The sequence below is a fragment of the Chrysoperla carnea genome, chromosome 2, assembly GCF_905475395.1.
Source record: "Chrysoperla carnea chromosome 2, inChrCarn1.1, whole genome shotgun sequence".
Classification (NCBI taxonomy): Eukaryota; Metazoa; Arthropoda; class Insecta; order Neuroptera; family Chrysopidae; genus Chrysoperla; species Chrysoperla carnea.
The window spans coordinates 4,029,676-4,051,345 of NC_058338.1; the positions used below are offsets into that span (position 1 = coordinate 4,029,676).

The 21,670-nt window shown below is 29.9% G+C and overlaps 1 protein-coding gene across 1 annotated transcript in view; it reads right to left on the reverse strand.

The window, feature by feature from the left end:
* Nucleotides 1–21,670, reverse strand: part of LOC123294231 (lachesin-like) — a 206,450-nt gene that overhangs the window by 136,726 nt on the left and 48,054 nt on the right. Inside the window, exon 2 of the mRNA XM_044875347.1 lies at nt 4,655–4,776. Within this exon, the coding sequence (XP_044731282.1) occupies nt 4,655–4,776 (122 nt within the window). The remainder of the gene's footprint in view (nt 1–4,654; nt 4,777–21,670) is intronic.

The window sequence follows — 21,670 nt, forward strand, 5'->3', positions numbered from 1 at the left end:
TGCAAATTAAGCAATTTTTAACTTTTATGCCCAGAGATATTTTTTGTTTTTTTCAATTTATTTTACTCTAAATATCAGTTCATTAATTTAAATTTGTAAAATCGGTCTGCCCTATATCCTGAGAAGCGACGTTGACTAACTAAGGTTAGTATGATGTTTCTCAGGAAAAACTCGTTCGATTTGTTGCATGTGTTATAACACTATGAGAAATTGTGTAGTCAAAAATCAATTTTTTCTCGTTATGTCTGTCTAAAAGCTAAGCGCCTCGATAGGGGATTATGTATCAACTCATGATGACGGTGAGACGGGACATGCAAAAAAGCGCAGTCATCACTTAAAGTGAGTTAGGTATATCTAGACAGATAATGTACGGAAAAAATGATCTTGATTGCATGGATTTTTCGCCTGTGTTATAGCCTGTGATATATTGGATTGGTTTCATTCTGGGGTAAGTCAACTTATAACTGGGTTGAAAAATTGCCTAATTTTTCTTTTTAAATTTTTTTTATTTTCTTTTTTAAATATATTATTTTAAATTTGTAAATTCGGTCTGCCCTAAATTCTGAGAAGCGACGTTGACTAACTAAGGTTAGTATGATGTTTCTCAGGAAAAACTCGTTCGATTTGTTGCATGTGTTATAACACTATGACAAATTGTGTAGTCAAAAATCAATTTTTTCTCGTTATGTCTGTCTAAAAGCTAAGCGCCTCGATAGGGGATTATGTATCAACTCATGATGACGGTGAGACGGGACATGCAAAAAAGCGCAGTCATCACTTAAAGTGAGTTAGGTATATCTAGACAGATAATGTACGGAAAAAATGATCTTGATTACATGGATTTTTCGCCTGTGTTATAGCCTGTGATATTTTGGATTGGTTTCATTCTGGGGTAAGTCTACTTATAACTAGGTTGATATGGTTAATTCAAATGGACCTTCAGAAATATTTATGCATAAAGGTTATTGTAAATTAAGCAATTTTTATTTATTTCTTTTCTTTTTAAAATAATTGAATTTTTTTCCAGAGATATTTATGCTTTTTCATCTCCGACAATGTCATTCGTATAATTCTGTGTTTGTGACTTGTAAAATTCATATCCTATCCTAGAATTACCTTTTTTTATCATATCCTATCCTAGAACTTTCTTTAATTGTTTATGCATAAATATTATTGCAAATTAAGCAATTTTTAACTTTTATGCCCAGAGATATTTTTTGTTTTTTTCAATTTATTTTACTCTAAATATCAGTTCATTAATTTAAATTTGTAAAATCGGTCTGCCCTATATCCTGAGAAGCGACGTTGACTAACTAAGGTTAGTATGATGTTTCTCAGGAAAAACTCGTTCGATTTGTTGCATGTGTTATAACACTATGAGAAATTGTGTAGTCAAAAATCAATTTTTTCTCGTTATGTCTGTCTAAAAGCTAAGCGCCTCGATAGGGGATTATGTATCAACTCATGATGACGGTGAGACGGGACATGCAAAAAAGCGCAGTCATCACTTAAAGTGAGTTAGGTATATCTAGACAGATAATGTACGGAAAAAATGATCTTGATTGCATGGATTTTTCGCCTGTGTTATAGCCTGTGATATATTGGATTGGTTTCATTCTGGGGTAAGTCAACTTATAACTGGGTTGAAAAATTGCCTAATTTTTCTTTTTAAATTTTTTTTATTTTCTTTTTTAAATATATTATTTTAAATTTGTAAATTCGGTCTGCCCTAAATTCTGAGAAGCGACGTTGACTAACTAAGGTTAGTATGATGTTTCTCAGGAAAAACTCGTTCGATTTGTTGCATGTGTTATAACACTATGACAAATTGTGTAGTCAAAAATCAATTTTTTCTCGTTATGTCTGTCTAAAAGCTAAGCGCCTCGATAGGGGATTATGTATCAACTCATGATGACGGTGAGACGGGACATGCAAAAAAGCGCAGTCATCACTTAAAGTGAGTTAGGTATATCTAGACAGATAATGTACGGAAAAAATGATCTTGATTACATGGATTTTTCGCCTGTGTTATAGCCTGTGATATTTTGGATTGGTTTCATTCTGGGGTAAGTCTACTTATAACTAGGTTGATATGGTTAATTCAAATGGACCTTCAGAAATATTTATGCATAAAGGTTATTGTAAATTAAGCAATTTTTATTTATTTCTTTTCTTTTTAAAATAATTGAATTTTTTTCCAGAGATATTTATGCTTTTTCATCTCCGACAATGTCATTCGTATAATTCTGTGTTTGTGACTTGTAAAATTCATATCCTATCCTAGAATTACCTTTTTTTATCATATCCTATCCTAGAACTTTCTTTAATTGTTTATGCATAAATATTATTGCAAATTAAGCAATTTTTAACTTTTATGCCCAGAGATATTTTTTGTTTTTTTCAATTTATTTTACTCTAAATATCAGTTCATTAATTTAAATTTGTAAAATCGGTCTGCCCTATATCCTGAGAAGCGACGTTGACTAACTAAGGTTAGTATGATGTTTCTCAGGAAAAACTCGTTCGATTTGTTGCATGTGTTATAACACTATGAGAAATTGTGTAGTCAAAAATCAATTTTTTCTCGTTATGTCTGTCTAAAAGCTAAGCGCCTCGATAGGGGATTATGTATCAACTCATGATGACGGTGAGACGGGACATGCAAAAAAGCGCAGTCATCACTTAAAGTGAGTTAGGTATATCTAGACAGATAATGTACGGAAAAAATGATCTTGATTGCATGGATTTTTCGCCTGTGTTATAGCCTGTGATATATTGGATTGGTTTCATTCTGGGGTAAGTCAACTTATAACTGGGTTGAAAAATTGCCTAATTTTTCTTTTTAAATTTTTTTTATTTTCTTTTTTAAATATATTATTTTAAATTTGTAAATTCGGTCTGCCCTAAATTCTGAGAAGCGACGTTGACTAACTAAGGTTAGTATGATGTTTCTCAGGAAAAACTCGTTCGATTTGTTGCATGTGTTATAACACTATGACAAATTGTGTAGTCAAAAATCAATTTTTTCTCGTTATGTCGGTCTAAAAGCTAAGCGCCTCGATAGGGGATTATGTATCAACTCATGATGACGGTGAGACGGGACATGCAAAAAAGCGCAGTCATCACTTAAAGTGAGTTAGGTATATCTAGACAGATAATGTACGGAAAAAATGATCTTGATTACATGGATTTTTCGCCTGTGTTATAGCCTGTGATATTTTGGATTGGTTTCATTCTGGGGTAAGTCTACTTATAACTAGGTTGATATGGTTAATTCAAATAGACCTTCAGAAATATTTATGCATAAAGGTTATTGTAAATTAAGCAATTTTTATTTATCCCTTTTCTTTTTGAAATAATTGAATTTTTTTCCAGGGATATTTATGTTTTATCTCTTTCTTATATTTTAGGAATACCTGTCCTGTAATTATATTAAGTGATGTCAAATTTAGGCTGATAGTATTTGGGGATTGTGAATTTTTTTTTTTAGGAATTGCGATAATGTTATCCAATTTGTCATGTTCCGGTCACGACAAATTGGATGATTATTTATCTTTTTCTTCTGTTTAAATGTAACCGGATGCACTTAAATAGAAGGAAAAGATCGTGGATTAGGCCTATAGGGGATACCACGTAAAAAAAAACGCGCTGATGTATCCTACCTCAATGGTAGTGTGGAAACGGATACAAATTTCTTTTATAATGATTTTCTTTTACAGTGAGAATTTTGGGTTACAAATGACAATCTTGGCTAAAAATGCAACGATCTGCCAAAATTTCCATCGAAGTATATCCATCGAATATAAATAATATCAACAAACATTTAAACAAACAACAGACTTAACAGCACACGTGAGTATTTGTTTTATGTTTCTTGTAAATAAGTCATCCAAAACAACATTTATCCAACTCAACAAGATTCAATGGTTTTCGTGATTCAATATTTTGTTTCATATAAATTATATTTGAAGGTATCATAAAGTTTCAATGCCGGAAAATATAAAATTTGTAATAAAATTTGTGCTTTTTATTTCTTTATAAATTAATAATTTATTAATTGATCACTAGAAAATAAATATTGGCTTAGGATATCGATTCTAAGTGCTGTTAAATTAGTTGCAAATATTATTTTATTATTTTAACATTTGGACAACTTTTGCTTAAGCATTTTTCTGTATCTTGCGTTTTTTTTTCTTTCGATTCAATGCAACAATGATATATTTTTCGTATTTCGTCGTATTTCCTCCGAAATCTTACAATTTTCGAAAGAATATTTTCAACCAATTTCCTAATTTAATGTGCTATCTCTTACATTTTAGGATTAAAATTGATTAATAAAGCAACCCCAAAAACTAGATTCAATCTGAACGAACTATTTTAGCATGGCGAAATATATTTGTGAGTAAAATCTAAGGAGCCTAAATGATAAAAGTGTAAAAACTACAGTTAGATTCGAAATAAACTTTACCGTTAGCTCTACAAAAAATAATCATGAAATCGGTAAAACCGACACATAAAAAGCGATTTTCTCGAAAACTACGAATCCCACGGTCAAATAAATCATATTTTTGAAATTTTTGGGTCAAAATTACCTTATATACTAAGTTTCAAGATAAAATAAGATACAGACAAAAAAGATTCAAGATTGACCTACCTTATATGATGATAAGTGGTTTACAACACACGTGAAATAAACATCACGTCCTTGGGTCACTGTATGATTTTCAAGTGGTGCTAAAAATTCCGGTTCTAATTCTTCCAATGGTGCTAATTGACCTGGAAATAATAATCATTTTTGTTAGTTATTTGGTTCGATAAACATTTATATAAATTTTATTTTGTATTCATCTTAATTCTGACAAAAAAAAAACACAATTAGTCTAGACATCAGAATTAAATTGGCTTACAAGTAAAGAAGTAGTTATATTTTACATGAAATATGGTTTTAAAATATTATATATAAAGTGTAAATTTATTTGCATCGATTTTATGGTATCAATCCAGTGATATCATATTTTCATTCAGAATAGGGTATTATCGTTAGTCAAAAATAAATCATGAAATTTGATAAAAGTTAAAATTTATGTAAAAATATAATTAAATATTCTGATTTCGAGTCATAAAAGTACATTTTTCTTTTAAAATATTAAAATTAAAAATCGTAATTTTTAAACTGTATATATCACGTGGCCTAAAACGCGGGTAAGCCCTGCTGTGATGTCATATCGGTATGAGTCATAGACCATAAGTTAGTTAAGTGTAGACAGCTGAGTATAATATATCAATAGATAATAAGTATTTATATTTATTATAATCAGATGTCTATGAATATATCTGTCAAACTTATGTGTGTTATTTCGTATAGTGATACCCATTATGGATGCACGCGTTTTTGACAGTTTAAAAAAGATTTAAAATTTAATTTTAAGTTTTTGGCAAGAAAGCGTGCGTATTTTTCAGAAATAAATTTTTGGTGGCTTTTTATTAGTAAAATCAACATTTTGAAGTACTTTTTCAAAAAAAGTGGAATACCCTATTCGAAGATATACAATGATGTTATAAGCTTGATTTCTGATAATTATAATATTTTTAATAACTGTTTCCATTCGAATAAATTATTGATAGCGTACAAAAAAAAAATAAGAACATGTTAAAAAAAAAAAAAAGAAAACAAGAGTTTATTCCAACTTTTTAACACACACAAAAGGAAATAAATTATATCATTAAAATATAATTTCCAAACACAGACGGACCACGTGAAACAGTGTGAAAATAAATGTTAAGTTATCTTTCATTTGCTTTGACATAGTAACACATACATGCATACATACATACAAAAGTTACATTCAAAACGTGCATATAGGAATATACAGGAACACGACGCGGCATCTCATAGGATGTTGGATGCCTGTTCTCATGCTGTTATAGAAAATATTAATTATACAGTTACTGGAATGGATCATACAATGAAATCCGTTCAACACAATTCGTCTATTTATTTGATGTTATAAGTTTGACAGCTATGTGTGTGTGTCTGTCTGTGGCAGCGTAGCGCCTAAACGGATAATTCGATTTTAAATTTTTTGGTTTCATTTGAAAGATAATTTAACGAATGGTGTTTTTAGCTAAAGACTTCTGTACCCGAAAAAACTAAACAATTGGAGATGATCTTCAAAATCGATTCAGTTTGGAAAAGGCATGACATATAATTTAAACATAAAAATAATTACTATGGAAATAAATGGTCAAATAAACCTGGCTCAATTTATTTCGAAAAGTGAAATGGTAAAATAATTAGGTTATTTTAAACAATAGTTCAAAAGAACAAAGTCAACTCAAATATATCAATTTCAATTAAAATATTTCCAAAAATTTGTCCCAAAAAATGATATCTCTCTAAGTATCATTTTCATCTCATCTGATGGTCCTTGACCACCATGCTGTTTAAATTCGATGATAGGTACGTACTGAATAATCTGGTAGCTCCAACATATAATACGTATAACTACACCAGTTTTTCCAGTGTTACTTAATAGCAGTAATAAAATGTTATACAATTGTGACTATTTCATACTTTATTACAAAAAATTAGAGGTTTTAAACTTTTAATTGTATATAACATTTAACGCAGTCTTAAATTTTAATTTTATACATAAAAATGTATATAACAGTTATAGAATTTAATTTTATTTTTGTTCTGGTTCTGGAAAAACGAACGATTCTAGAAAATCATTTTACTCTGCCATTTTTAAGAGAAAGTTTTTTCATATAAATATTATAATAGGGTATGATGTTGTACCTAAAATAAAAGTCTTAGAATATGTTCGATGGTATATTATGATATCGCACCATTGAACACGTTTTTTTTCGATAGCTGTTTAATATTTAAATTTTCAACAAATACATAGTGTGTAGAAATAAAAGCACTATATACAGATTTAAAAACCACATTAATGATTCATGGCGCTACACCCTCCCCTATTAGTCATAAATTATTAAAATTTAGAAGAAATATTTATTAGGTTATTAAAATTTTACGATTCCCAATCAAATAAAGATTTTTAGAAGTTATAAAAAATTGTTTTTTACAAAGCTAATTAATTTAAGATTAAAAGTTTTTGAGTTCAAAAGGGTCATTAGAGTTTATAAATAAAAAATTTTACATGATTCAAAAAGAAACATTTTCTTCGATATTTCAGACATTAAGAGATACGTTTTATAATTAGATTGGTGAAAATGGTTTTTATTTTATATAAAATTGTTGCGGTGAAAATTAAATAATAAACAAAGTAATTATCTAACTTTGAAAAACATTATAATTTCATTTAATTGGTTTGAAAATCACGGTAAAATGTTTTAACAAACAAGAACACAATGAATTTTTACCTTGGATGTGATAAAACCAAAAATAATTTTCAAATAATATTCAAAAATGATATCAAAAACATGGTAATATTATTTAATTAATTAATTAAGAGATTTAGAATTTGGGAAAAATATCGTTGGAAATATAGTGTTTCAGATTTTAAATAAAACAGGGTGTAAGAAAAACTTGTGCAAATAGGCCTCAGATATGTTATCTGCATTTATATGCTGGAAAATTGTAATTTTTTTTGTTCATTCTGTATATCATATAACAAAATGGGAATAAAATTGTATAGAAATTACAAAACATAGTCTTATACAACATAAAATAAACAGTTGAATGAGCATTAGTTCAACATCAATTCATTGGAATCTCCTATTTAATTTCGAATGTTAAAAGATTTTACGTATTTTATGGTCGGGCAAGTTGAGGATTCTTTAAAAATTGAAATTAAATAAAAAATTTTAATAAACTTCCGACAAAAGTCTGAGTGTAATTCGTCAGTGACATCGTAGCTCCTAAACACATTCAAAGCTTATTTCATCAAGACTGTTCTTTGCCATGTTTCAAGAAAATTTGACCTTCCGTTTGAAGATTGCCATCTCATTTCTAGTTGTTATCGGTTACGGAATTCTAAACTCTAAAAGTTTCAAGCAATAGTTTATTACGTCTCTAGGCTAGAAATAGTTAGATTTCCTGGCGCAAGTGATATATTGGTCGAGATGCAACTAACACTTTCAAATCACTGCGTTCTCGGAGTTAAATGCGGCTGGAAGACCGTATTTTCGGCTTGAATATCATGAAAAGTGATTTTCCGTATCTGAGGAATGTTAGTAGCTACTTTCATTAAGCTATGTTATACGTTGGCCTTACTTCCCACCCACAACGACACGAAAAATAGTATACATATCACGTGAGCATGTACAGAAGCCTTACATTATCTCCTGTTTGTCAATCTTGCCTTAAGCTAGGGATATTTTATTTTCTAGTACTCCCTTGGGTCGTTAAAGAATTTTATAAAACTTTGAGAACCAGGTTCTATAGAAGATTTTTATCGTTCGCGAATATAAAATCGTATATCTTAAAAAAATCGTATGTTCTTAAAGAGGGGATTAAAGATCTCAGAATTTCGTTTCTTTTTTTTTCTGGTTGGATGTAGACAAGCAGATGGACATGTAGAAATGTGAAATGTGGTAGTTACGCATCAATCTTGCCTGTCCCTGTTCGATATGCTACATGTGAGCTGAAGACCTAGACAATAGCTATATGGATTTTATTCAACATATATTTGTAACTACATATTACTTTAATTATAATTAACATTGTTTTGTACAGAGAGAATCAGAAATATTCCATTACAGAACTAGGCAACCGAAATATCATCTCGTAAATTTCATCCAAAGATGATTGTTTATCAGCTCGAAAAACAAGATATTATAATAATTTTTTAATAACAAAATATAACAAAAATAAAAATTCGATCAGTTGAAAAATTAAACTCTGTGTCTAGAGCTCGTATGACCAAATTGGATAATGCACCTGGTGCGAGTGTATTTTTTTCAATTCTCTTTCATTAGGATTACTCGGTAAGATATTTATCTTTATAAATTACGCCATTGTATCATGAATATAACCGAAAGGCTTTGAAGTTTAAAATTTTATACAAGCTAGTGACCAAAACATAATCATTAATTCAAGAAGTCCAAGCTCAAGTCTTGATGCGATTGTGTTTTATAAAATTAAAAGACTATTTTTGCTACTTGAACAGATTTCTTTGTTCCATTTTTTTTTACTTTCTGGGAATTATCGAACTGAATTTAATGATCGTAGTGGGAGCTTTCCCAAGAAAAATTGCTAGACCCTAAGATAGAGACACGCGAGAGTATCTCATTTTCTGACCTCAGCGTCGACTAATAAAAAGGGTTAATTTGCGAGTGACCTGTATGATTAGGTTATCGTTAATTTTGGAGCCTCCTTTGAGGGTGGGACAACTGACCAACGGTCTCTAATTGTACTTAGACTAATTCTTACACTAAAACAGGATTTTCCAAATCTATTAACAATGTTTTAGTTTGAACCCAAAAAAAAAAAATTTAAAAATAAGAATAAATAAAAATTTTTATATAAAAAATAAAATAATATCTATTTATTAAATAACATTTCTCTTCTCTTCATTCTACTCTCACCCGTACTTTGTAAACACCACAACCATATAAGATATGTAGATAAATACCTATATATTATATAAAGTGAATTGGTAAAGTCAATTAGTGACCCCTAAATTAAGTGAATTGTAGTAGAAACGTGCCGTGCCATTGAACATTGTAGTACTTACTATACTGTGTTGGTATGTATGTTTAGAGAGGTGCTATACACTTGCTAGATAGATAGATATACTTGCACTCTTGTGCTATTACACTAGTAGGTAGTAAGGTTGAACACAAGGCACAGAACAGAAGTACCAACACATTCGTGGGTGGATTGTGTGTATCACAAGAGTGTGTGTACTTTGAATCTACACAAAACGAACAATGTTTATTAAGGGTATCACAGGCAAACATAGATTTACTTGGATAAAGATTTGAAATGTTCCAATGGGATTTATAGAACATATCAAAGGAATGCTCTGATATTTCAATCCACGGTCGACTTTCGAACTGTCAATGATCACCTGGGTGTGTCTATTCAAATCTCTATTAGTATTATGGTTATGCATAGTTAAGGAATTAAGACCTTTGAGGCCGGAGTTTAAAATAACACGATTTTTACGGAACCAGATGCAAACACAATTGCTTAGATTTATGTTCCAATATTACAGATTCTTGAAAATTGGAACACTCGATAATCGGAAATGTCCAGTAATACTTTTCATCGACTCGCAGATTCAACGTCTCTCTGTGTACGGTCTCATTTAAATACATACACTTCAAAGTTTTTCTTGCAATTCTATATGTTATTTATAATGAACTTTCCCGTACAATCCCTATAATCGGAACACATTCAGTAATCGGAACATCTCTGGTTATTATTGAGTTATTATTGACCGATTATCTCTTCCTAATAACTCAATAATAATAAACATTTACTTACACAGCACGGTTTCCATACACACATATAACTTCTGCTGGGAGTCATCGAAAGCCCCATTCACTGTTAAACACACAATACATATACTCCAAGTAATCATTTCGTGTATGTGGAGTACCTACACATAGTCACATTTACGGGTTGATTGATTTCGAATATTTCGAAATTATTATTTAACAAGCATTAAAACTTGCTTGTTCGAGCTTATTATTGGATTATATGTTTATTACTCTTTTCGTATCTCTATTCGTAATAAATTGATCCATAAACGATGGATGATTGGTTTTCCCGCTATTGAAATAGTACTTGAATACGTATTTTTTGTTATGAAACCAAAGTTTTACATTTGTTTTGAAATTTTTGTGTACTTTATTAAAGTTAAAGTCTTTTGCATAATACTTTTCATAACTTTTGATATCACAATGCATTATACCATTTAACAAATGAAGGTGAGACTGTACACTTCAATGAAGTAACGTACATTACGTACTTTCAATTTGAACAAAAAGAAAGAAACGAAAAAATATCACATATCTAGATATCGGTTCTAGAACCGTCCAACTCCGTTACTCCTGTTTAAGTGATTGGCTTCAATGTGTAATCTGTTCGTGTCGTTATTCCATTTGTATGCGTGTGTATACAGAACATACAAACATTTCACACTGCTATAAATGTGATACAAATTACTTATTTTTATTAAGAAACCAAAATTTTAAATTTATTTCAAATTTTTATGTACTTTATATGAGTCATAAGTATTTGAGCGATCAAATTATTATCCTTAAACTTCATAATCATTCTTATCAGTGGTCAAGCGAAAAAACACTATCGAAGATTATCATTCGACCTAACAACGGGAAAGGTTGCTAGAAAGTTGATCCTCCGTACGAAAGGAACACCTAGTTGAATTTGGAGAGGCTATGCTGTAGTTCAAAGCCATATAAACCCATAGGTCGAAAAAAGTTGTTCCTCTGAGAATATCCTCGTCGATAATTACTTCGTTTGCGGATATTATGATCAAAAATTATGGAAAAAGACACCTGCAATGAACAATCAATACACACATTTGACGGGGAATAAAAGTTTTGTCTCCACGAAGAAAATTATCAAAAAAAAAAAAAGAAATGAGAAAATCTTTGGATGGAATTATCAATTTAAATAAGGGTAGTAATTTTGTCGCCATTTTTATCCATTAAATTGGAGGAAATAGGTAAAGGGAACAAAATACATCCATATATTTCGTGCAATATTACCAGATTCTATGCGATGAATTATAATAGATCATTATACAGCATAAAGTCAATTTGATATTTACATAGTACCTGTGAAGTCCTGTGTACGTTCAAGCACAGGAATATATTCTTTTCCATTAAGAGTGGTAGAACATTAAATTTAAAGTAAACAATTTAATCGGATAAAGGAATATATAAAATAGCCAGGGAGTCCTCAACAACAGCTCCGATTTCGATGATTTTTTATTCAAAATGATTCTTTTTGTATCATCATCATCACTACATATTATAAAACAAAGTCGATTCTTCTGTCCCTATGTCCCTATGTACGCTTAAATCTTTGAAACTACGCAACGGATTTTGATGCGGTTTAATAGATATTTTAATAGATAGAGTGATTCAAGAGGAAGGTTTTTATGTATAATACATCCATATTATAGTAGAGTAAGAGGTTGAAATAGGGGTTGAAAGGGATATGCTTCAAAAACTAAAAAAGTTGTGCATCGATTAAGCTCAAATATTGACACGATATACAACCAGCTTAAAAGATCTATTGTTTTTATCTACTTTTAACCTTCGGAGGGTAGAAAGGTGTAGCGAGAAAGTGGGAAGGAATTATCGAATATTTACAAATATACCTAAGTGGGGTATCAAATAAAAGAGCATGACGTGTACATTACAAAACTGTTATCCCACGCAAGGAAATGTGGAGGGAGGGGTGCAAGTGGGGATGTTGCCCAGCAAGGCGGGTAGTTCACAGCTAGTATTATATAAAATCAGAAACATTTCAGAAGGGAGGGGAATAGGCAATGTCGCGATTGATATATCGACACCCAGCCTAAATGATAGAAATTTGAAATTTCGAGAAGATATTGATTTTATATTGTAGGTGGTTTATTAAGAACGGATTTTTCGAATTTGGGACGGGGATATATTTTAACAAAATGCATAATACAGCCCATAGAAATGATCATGTTAATTTGAAAAATAAAGGTTTGTAAAAAGAATGAGATTTCGTATTAATATGGTTGTTATGGAAAGTCAATGGTGCGTTTTTTTAAGGCTCACACTCAGATGCACAATTTGGGGATTTAACTTTGTATTCCTTATACCACTCTTAATGGAAAACCCTTTATGTATAACAAAATAGCTTATAATGAACAAGTAACACCTAATATGATATAGGATAGGTCTACACTTTGATATAAGTACCTTTATGGCTATAGGCCTCTTTTCTCTTTTATAGCACGTTTCATAATAATCGTATATATTTTATTTACATAGGCAGGTACTGTTTTAGACTTCATACTTTATATTTTGGTTAATTTATTCTTTTCATTTTAATAGTTACCAGCATGGTTTAAGAACCAGCAACGTTACGGAAAAAAATTGATTTCAAGCCGGCTGAATTTTGGTTCTTTCATTTCTGATTGGAATAAGGTAAGGATCAAAAACGCGTCTAGCATTCTGGAGAACAATTGCGTTTACTGCGTTTACTAGCTTGCATTCCCGAAAAAGTCGCAAAACCTGACGTCCTTTAAGGACGTCTCCACAAAATCACTTCTTAGAATTATCTTTAAATTATGTATACATATTATTTCTGTATAAATATTATCGAAGATAATCAATGAGAACTCTAGAATATTTCGAAATAAATTTTGATTTTTGCCCCAATTACCTAAATCAGTTTTTTGTATTATATAAATACGTATTTCGACTGTCGAAGTAGTCATCATCAGTATGAATTAGCTAGGAAATTGGGGCAAAAATCGAAAATTTTTATTTCTGTAGCAGTAATTTTATCATGGCTTAAATTTAAAATTAAATAATGCAATTTTAGTTTGCCAAACAAAAGCTAGGTTGCTTTACTAGCGCACATCAAACGTTAATTAACGCAATCGTTCTCATGAGCAAAGCCTACTTCAAATATCCTACTCTTGACAACGTTGCCAGCTCTTGTATCAGTATTTATACTTATGTTTAAGTGTGTGTGTTGGGAAGGGGATCGTATCCGTAAATGGTGTATGTGTGAAGCTGTGAAAATGTAAAATTTATTTTTCATTTTACATAAAATTAATTATCCAACTCATTTTATTTTTGATGTAAAAATATATTAATTTTTCACATTGTTTTCTTTGGTTTTGTCATGCTACCAAAAGGTTTTTGTATATTTGTAGGAAATCAAATTTTAAATTTCTTATCGAACTTTTTTCTTAGCCGCGGTTTCAAACTTGATCATATATCTCGTGGACTCTGTCAGGAAATTTTAATGATATAGTAGTTAAAATTAGTTCCGAAGTCAACAATATGGAACAATCAAATGGTCAGCCAATAAACATGTGAAAAAAATGAATAAAAGCATGTCAGCTCCTCGACTAAACAGATAGTAATAATATAATTGAATTTAATGTCACAAAAATAAAACATAAAATACAACCAACACAAAAAAAACAAACCTTTTTTGATAAAGACTACAACAAAACTAAATACATCAAATACATCAATTGTATTATTATAATATTATTTGTTAACTCAGTTGGTATTTTTTTGTTTGTCCATTATGGGGTGGAAATGGGTGGAGTGTTTGTGGTATATGTGAGTGTTTGATTGTGTTCAGGAGTGGATGTTTAAGTGGATTAATAAAATAAATATAACTATAACTAACAAATATATTACTAAATTATTTGAAAAAAAACACGTTAAAAAATCATGGCACGTTTGAGGTTTAAAACCCGACTTTAAAGGTTGGATTCATATGCTGCGGCTGACGCAAGCGTCTGACGCGCACTACTGACGCGTACTTGACTGTCTCTTCTGAAGCATCAGCAGTGTGCGATCCTTCAAAACGAAGTTAACTAAACTGAAGTGAAAGGAGTGACCGCGAAATTCCATCACAACTAAAATTAACTTTTTATTATCGTTACCTCGTCTCGAATTTTTTTAAACTATATAATAACAGAGTCGTCCTATTAGCTCAGTTAGTTAAGGCGTAACCAATTCCGTCCGCGGTATGGTTAGGGAAGCGGGTTCGATTCCCGATACCGCAACAAAATTAATTTAATTAATAGTTGTGATGGGCTGGTGTAGTGCATGGTATACGCATGAAGGAGGTGCACTCAGCCTCTGAAATTGAGAAGATGATAAATGAAATTATCAGCGAAAAGGTGGTAAAACACATATATGGTATCAAAATGGGCTCTATAGCCTAAGTGTGTCTTTCGTGGGCAGCCAATATAACCTAACCTAACCTAACCTAACCAAAAGGGGGCGGATCGACAAAGACAATATCTAAAATCACGGAAAGGGAATTGGTATTTATAAAAAACTTTTTAAAATAATGGAATACAGCGCTCCAAATGACTTGGAAGTATCATTTTTTTTTTGGTTCCTATAATCGATTCGATGTGTTTTTGGTTCATCGGAAAATTTACTGGAAGTGTTTATCTGTAGTATTAATGGTTCTTGTATGTTCTAGATTCTCTCTAACACAAAGCAGAGGATTTACTCTAGAATTCTATACATCCAATATGATTATTGTTTAAGATATTTAAGCTTGAAATAATGTCACATGTGTGTATAAAGAAAAAAAGAAAGAAAAAATCTTTATAAAATAATTACCAAGAAGGTTTCTACTTCAAACATTGAAAAGTAATTTGATTCTTGTAATTATTTTTATTTAATCTTAACATTTTGATGTTTTGTGTCTTATATTCTCATCTTTTGAACAACGTAACTAAATACTATACAATGACATTTATCGAAAATTTAAGTGTATTTATTTATTTATTTTTTTTTTTTGTTGTATTTATCTATTCTTCTCCTTTTAATCCCACGTCTCCCTGCCATCTTCCCCTATTGTTCGAACAGAGCCGACAGAGAGAGAGATGGGCGTGTGTTATAATTCCGTATGATGACCCCAGAATTTATATGATTTTGGGATGTTTGATATATACATATACACAGTTTACACAGTCAAAGAACTCGAAAAATAGGTACACTTTGAAAAAAAAGTCGTTCATTTCATTTGCCATTTGTAGGTTGATAATTGCTTAAAATTTGGATACCACGCTTTTCATACTTCATTTATTTGACACATTACATACGACAGTGTACGGTTGTTTTTGTTAAGTGAATCAGCCAACTGATTCCAACATGTTTTGCTGTTTACTTTATTGTAAGTATGTATGTACTTATACATATATATAATATTATGTATTTATTAAAAATTTTTATGTAATGTATGTAAATAGATTGTAAGGATTCCTATTTAGTTTAGGAATTAACACAATATCAGCTTACAATATCTAAGTGAACTGTGATTCGATAAAATTATTTACTTTGTATTAATATTATATTAATTTCTTTGGTTAATTAACTCTCAAAGTAGGTCTTAGATCGAAAATTGATAAATAACTTTTTCCTTCGTCTTGATGAGCTTATTCTATAGGCCAACCGATCTGCAATCAATAACAGAACATCCTGTATATGTATAGATGTATGTGTCTATACGCTTGTATCTAAAAACTCTCTAGCGGTCGCAATCAAAGTCCGATTTTTATAAAATTTTGTATCAAAAAGGGTTTTGGTATTTAGAAGGTCAAGTTCGTTAATAAATAAGCTTAGTACAAAATATTCTTGTTATTTTTTTCCATCCTTGAGGAAATATGTTTAGCTGACGCAGCTACTGCGCTACGACTTTTTTTTGGTTTCAAGCAGACGGACAAAAAAAAAAAGAAAATGTATAAATATATGAAAATAATCTTAACAATAATAAGATAATATTTACGATATGACTTTAATATAATAATATTATTAGGAAATGGTGCAAGAAAATACTAAACGGAAATACACTGCTAGCTACTACCACTCACTGGCATGGCAAATTATTATTATTATTATTAAATATATGTTATATATATGTTCTAATAAGTACTTCAATGCAGGAAAAGAACATTAACTCGAGAAATATTATTTTTTATTCATTCAACTATCATAATTTCATTTATACAATCCCGCAATAAAGCTTATAAATCGAAAAACTGACTAAGCTGCTGAATGGAATGACCCCAAATTAGCGGATTTCCAAAAAAATTCCAATAAGATCGAAAAAAATTTGCCTTTATTATCAAAAAAATCTGACAATAAATTCTTAAAGTTTATACTGCAAATCAGTAATACATCTTTAAATCAGGCGTCCATTTTTCAGAATCTTGACTCAGTATCACAATTTTTCGACAATTTAAGGACACTGAATTAAGAAATGTATTAAACGGGAATCTTATCGAATAGTATTTAATTCAGTATAAAAAGTGTTTTCAAACAATTGACTTTTTTAATATTACATTTTAAACACTTTTTATAATTAGATTAAAATTCACTTTAGAAAGAATTTTAATTTCTCGTTGCATAGAAAAAAGAATAAAATGTATTTTTTTAATTAAAATTTAAAAACAAGAAAAAAGATAGTGTATTTACTTCGACGACAAGAATCTAACAATAAACAGGTTGTCTCCATAAAAAAACTACCCTTTTTGTATACAGCAAATGTTTTTATTCGATTTTTCTGCGATTGTTTTTAAAAATATTCTTTTCCCGGCGTTATTGTGACGAACAAACAGAAAACACCTTCTTAAATGAAATGCAAAAAGTCCTTATTAATCCGAGAAGTAGAAAAAAATTGACGGGAGGGTCAAAGGCTACAAAAACGGGTTTTTCATGATTTTCAGCAAAACGGTAAGTTTTATCATAAAATTAGCTCACACAAAAATTGTAGATCTCAGAAACCAGGCATACTTCATTCATACTTAATTTCAAACGCAAAATATTCAAAATCCAGCTGTTTTCAAATCAACTTTTGCGTGAAGTTGTTAGATTTTATAATCTATAAATTCATAGATTTAGAAATGTTGATCGAAAAGCATTTTTCATAAGGGTATACTTTCCAAAATATTGAATCAATGTCACAAGATTTGTCAATAACAGAATGTGTTGCAACTGTCATCCAGAATGATCCATAAACAACTTGAATTGTCGCTGTTCACTCTGTGGCGACGTGGGTACATTCTGTATTTATATAAATGAAATGATATAGAAAATTATATCAGAAATAGGTATAATAAATTTTCATGTTATTTCCATATGCAAGAAAACTAATTGAAAATATCATTTATATATGTATATAATTGTACACAGTATGTCCTGGAAGGTCTTACCCTGCCTTTACTGGGGTCTTTTTGTTACTTCTAATAACTTGGTTCAAACAAAGGGGATTACCTGGAAAATTTTCCGCCTTATAATTTGTGCCTAATTTGCGCTATCACGGGTAAACAGTGATGTTTATACGAAAAAATGTTTCAAACAAATTTTTTAATAGCAACTTTTTTATATTTAAAGTTTCATTCTATCTCTTACAGTTTACATAATTGGTCCTTTGGATCTAGACCCACTTGACCCATGTTGCTCATTTACGAACTCGATCACACTTTTTATGTCTTGAGCACGCTATAAATTTAACCTTGATATCTTCTGTCGTTTTGGAGCTATCGTGTTGACAGACAAACGGGCAGACCTATACCAAAATTTTGTTCGTAGCGTCAATATTTTTAAGCCTTACAAACTTGGTACTAAACTTAGTAAACCTTGATATATTTCATATACACATGGTATAAAAATATGTACAGACTTCGAAGAAATTGAAATCAAAAATGTATTTACACATGAAAGTATTTTGGAATTGATTCGTACGGTTTTGGAAAGATTTTTTTGTACTTCTGACTTATCAAAAGAAAGTTATGAAAAGTAGTGAAGAATTTCTTGGACATACTGTAAGTGTATGATACATGTATATAATATAATAAAGTATATTATATACTTAACAGCAGTATTCAGTTTAGCTTCGTTTAGCTTATGTAGCCAAACATAGTAAAAAGTATATTTTATATATACATAACAAGTGAAAACAAATAATTGACTAAGTTAATTATTGAAATACCATGTATAGAAAGTGTTAATGATGCAATCGTTTGTTTTCTGACGTCACGTAAGTAAAGAAAGATATCCACTCTTAAATAGCCACACATTCATAACTGATATTCCCATGTAATACATACTATAAAATGTGCACCTAATTTACGCCCTCGTGGGTAAACAGTGATGTTTACAAAAAAATGTTTCAAACAAAAGTTCTTTATTTTTTTATCAGGAACATTTTTTACGTTTAAGTTTTTGTTCTATCTCTAACGATTTACAAGATGGGTCTACGGACCCATGACCCAATTGACCTATGTTGCACATTTACGAACATAAACCCACTTTTTACGTCCTGAGCACGCTATAAAAATTTCAGCTTGAAAGCTTATTTCGTTTTTGAGTTATCGTGTCCACAAACAGACGGACGGACAACCGGAAATGGACTAAATAAATTATTTTATGAACATCTTTACCAAAATTCTGTTACAAACTTTGGACTAAACTTTGCATACCATGTATATATTTCATATATACATGGTATAATAATAATACAGTATTGTAACACTTGCAAATGTTTTGTAGAATATATTTTAATGACATATAAAATGCAGTGAAAATTTCCTTATTTCGTGCCAAATTGTTAGACAGAAGAAAATCACTGTATTTAATACTTTATACTGTTTATAATTTATTCATTAGAGTAAGAATATATTATTAAATATTATTGTATTTATTTATAATAATAGATCTAAATACAATTAAATATGGTAGCAAAATAAAACGGGAAAAAATTGATAAGAAAAACTTAGGAAAGGATTGTTGAGAAATTTAAGTATAAATGGATAATTATTATTGTTGCTATTCTTGAAGGTAGATTTAATTGGGTAGTAAATACTAAAAAAAATATTTTGTTCTTATAGTTGTTGTTGTTAACAAAACGGACAATTGTCCGTCTTGCCAAATATATGCCTAACGTATGTAATATTTGCACGATTAGTTGCGTACAACACTTAATTTACCAAGAAACGTAGTGTAGGTTTTAATGGGTTAGTTTTTAGAATAACAAAAGTAGCCAAATAGAGTTTTATTGTAATAATTTTGCATTTAGAGACGCCGTCCACTATGATAAAACACATCCTCTCTTTAAGTAGTGTTATATTGGTTTCATTCAAAATGTTATTAAACTGTAATTCGGTAAAGATATATTAATTTATTTTAATAATTATCGCAAAGTAGGCCTCATATCCAAAAGTGGAAAATAACTTTTTCGTTCGTCTTTATGAGCTTATTCTGCAGGATAACGATCTGCAGTCAATAACAGAATGCCTTGTAAATCTATTAGAATATTGTTTGCAATTTGGATATTACTTTTTATTTAATTCTGATTCATTTTTAGATTTGAAAAGGAAATTCGTGCATTCTTACATATAATGGTAATTTTACTAAAATGTTAAATAAACTTATATATCTATGTATCTATCTATTTATGTATATATAGTATCTAGTACTCTATTCATAGATATATGCATGCAAAACCTTTACAGATATATAAGTTAGATATATGATAAGAGATAAAGATATTTACAGATTATATACACACGTCAACACTACTGTTAGAAAATTATCATGATTCCTTTCAATACCTATTCAAAGAAGAAGAATATAATCGAACATCATATTATCGAAAATTAAATTATGTCTAATTTCAACGATTCTATATAGATACTTCGATATAGTAAAATGAAGAAATTAGTAAAATATCTACAGTTCACGAAAAATTTAGTCACATCGGCTTAAATCTTTGTGTAATTTGTTCCCCAAATGTCCAAAATCTATCAAAAAGATAACCCATTTTTATATCAATTTTTGACCAAAAAAACCATTTTTGTTTGACCCATATGTATGTATGTTCATTTGTTCGGACTTAGCTTCTAAACTACTAATCATAATTTGACAAATGAAGTATTTTTAGAAGCGTCTTTATCGCCCGTTGCTCATAGGCTATGTGACATAAAATTGAATATGGCGTCTTCTAGAGGATATTAAGCTATGATAGGACTTTTCAAATACATACATATTGTTATACTATCTCCCGAAATTAAAACTCCAAAATGGTTTAAATAAAATACAATTCGAAAACTAAAACCCCGACAATTACAGAATCGTGCTCTTAAAAGTATGAAAACAAGAAAAAATAAGTATTAATTTCTTTCTACCAAAGAACTGAAAATCTTAGTTTTGGGAGATTTTTCAGATTTTCCGGGTGGACATTTTTTCATATTTTATGCGATTGAGTTTTGTTTTCTGCAAATATCTCATTTTCTATTGCAAATACGTCAAAAATGATTGGAAATGATTTTATAGAAAGTTTTAATTTTCCATTTCAACATTTTTCCATATATCCCTATGTTTTTGAGATACTTTTGGGGGTAGTTTTTTTATGTTTTTCTATCCCCTAAATAGAATTCAATATTTTTTAACTATACCAAAATGAACTTTTTTTAAAAAATGCAGGCTTCCGTTTTGATGGTAGTTTAAATCTTTATTTTTTGGACAAAAACAAAATCAAAAACCTTCGATTTTTTGTCTAAAAACAACAGTAAAGACTCTTAAACTTTTTACTCAGCAGTGTACTTACAAACTCATACAGTAAAACTCGAAATATTTACTTGCACATTTGCACACAAAACACAGTCTAAAACTCTATAGGGTAATACTATTGTGCATTACATGCATATATGGGAGGGTGTTAATACTCCACCCCAATGGGACGATATGTACTACTAACGAAATATTGGAAGTTTAGGAATGAAAATGTATTTTCAAAGTTTTCATTCACTCACTCACTCACACATACCTACACCAAAAACCAAAACTCTCCATAAATGATATTATTATCATCATTTGTACATTACTACTAAAAGTACAGATATTTGCTATTAAAATAAAATGTGTGTACCTCTATCTACGTACTATATCATTAAAAGTTGTTATAAACAAAATTTTAAAGTCATTT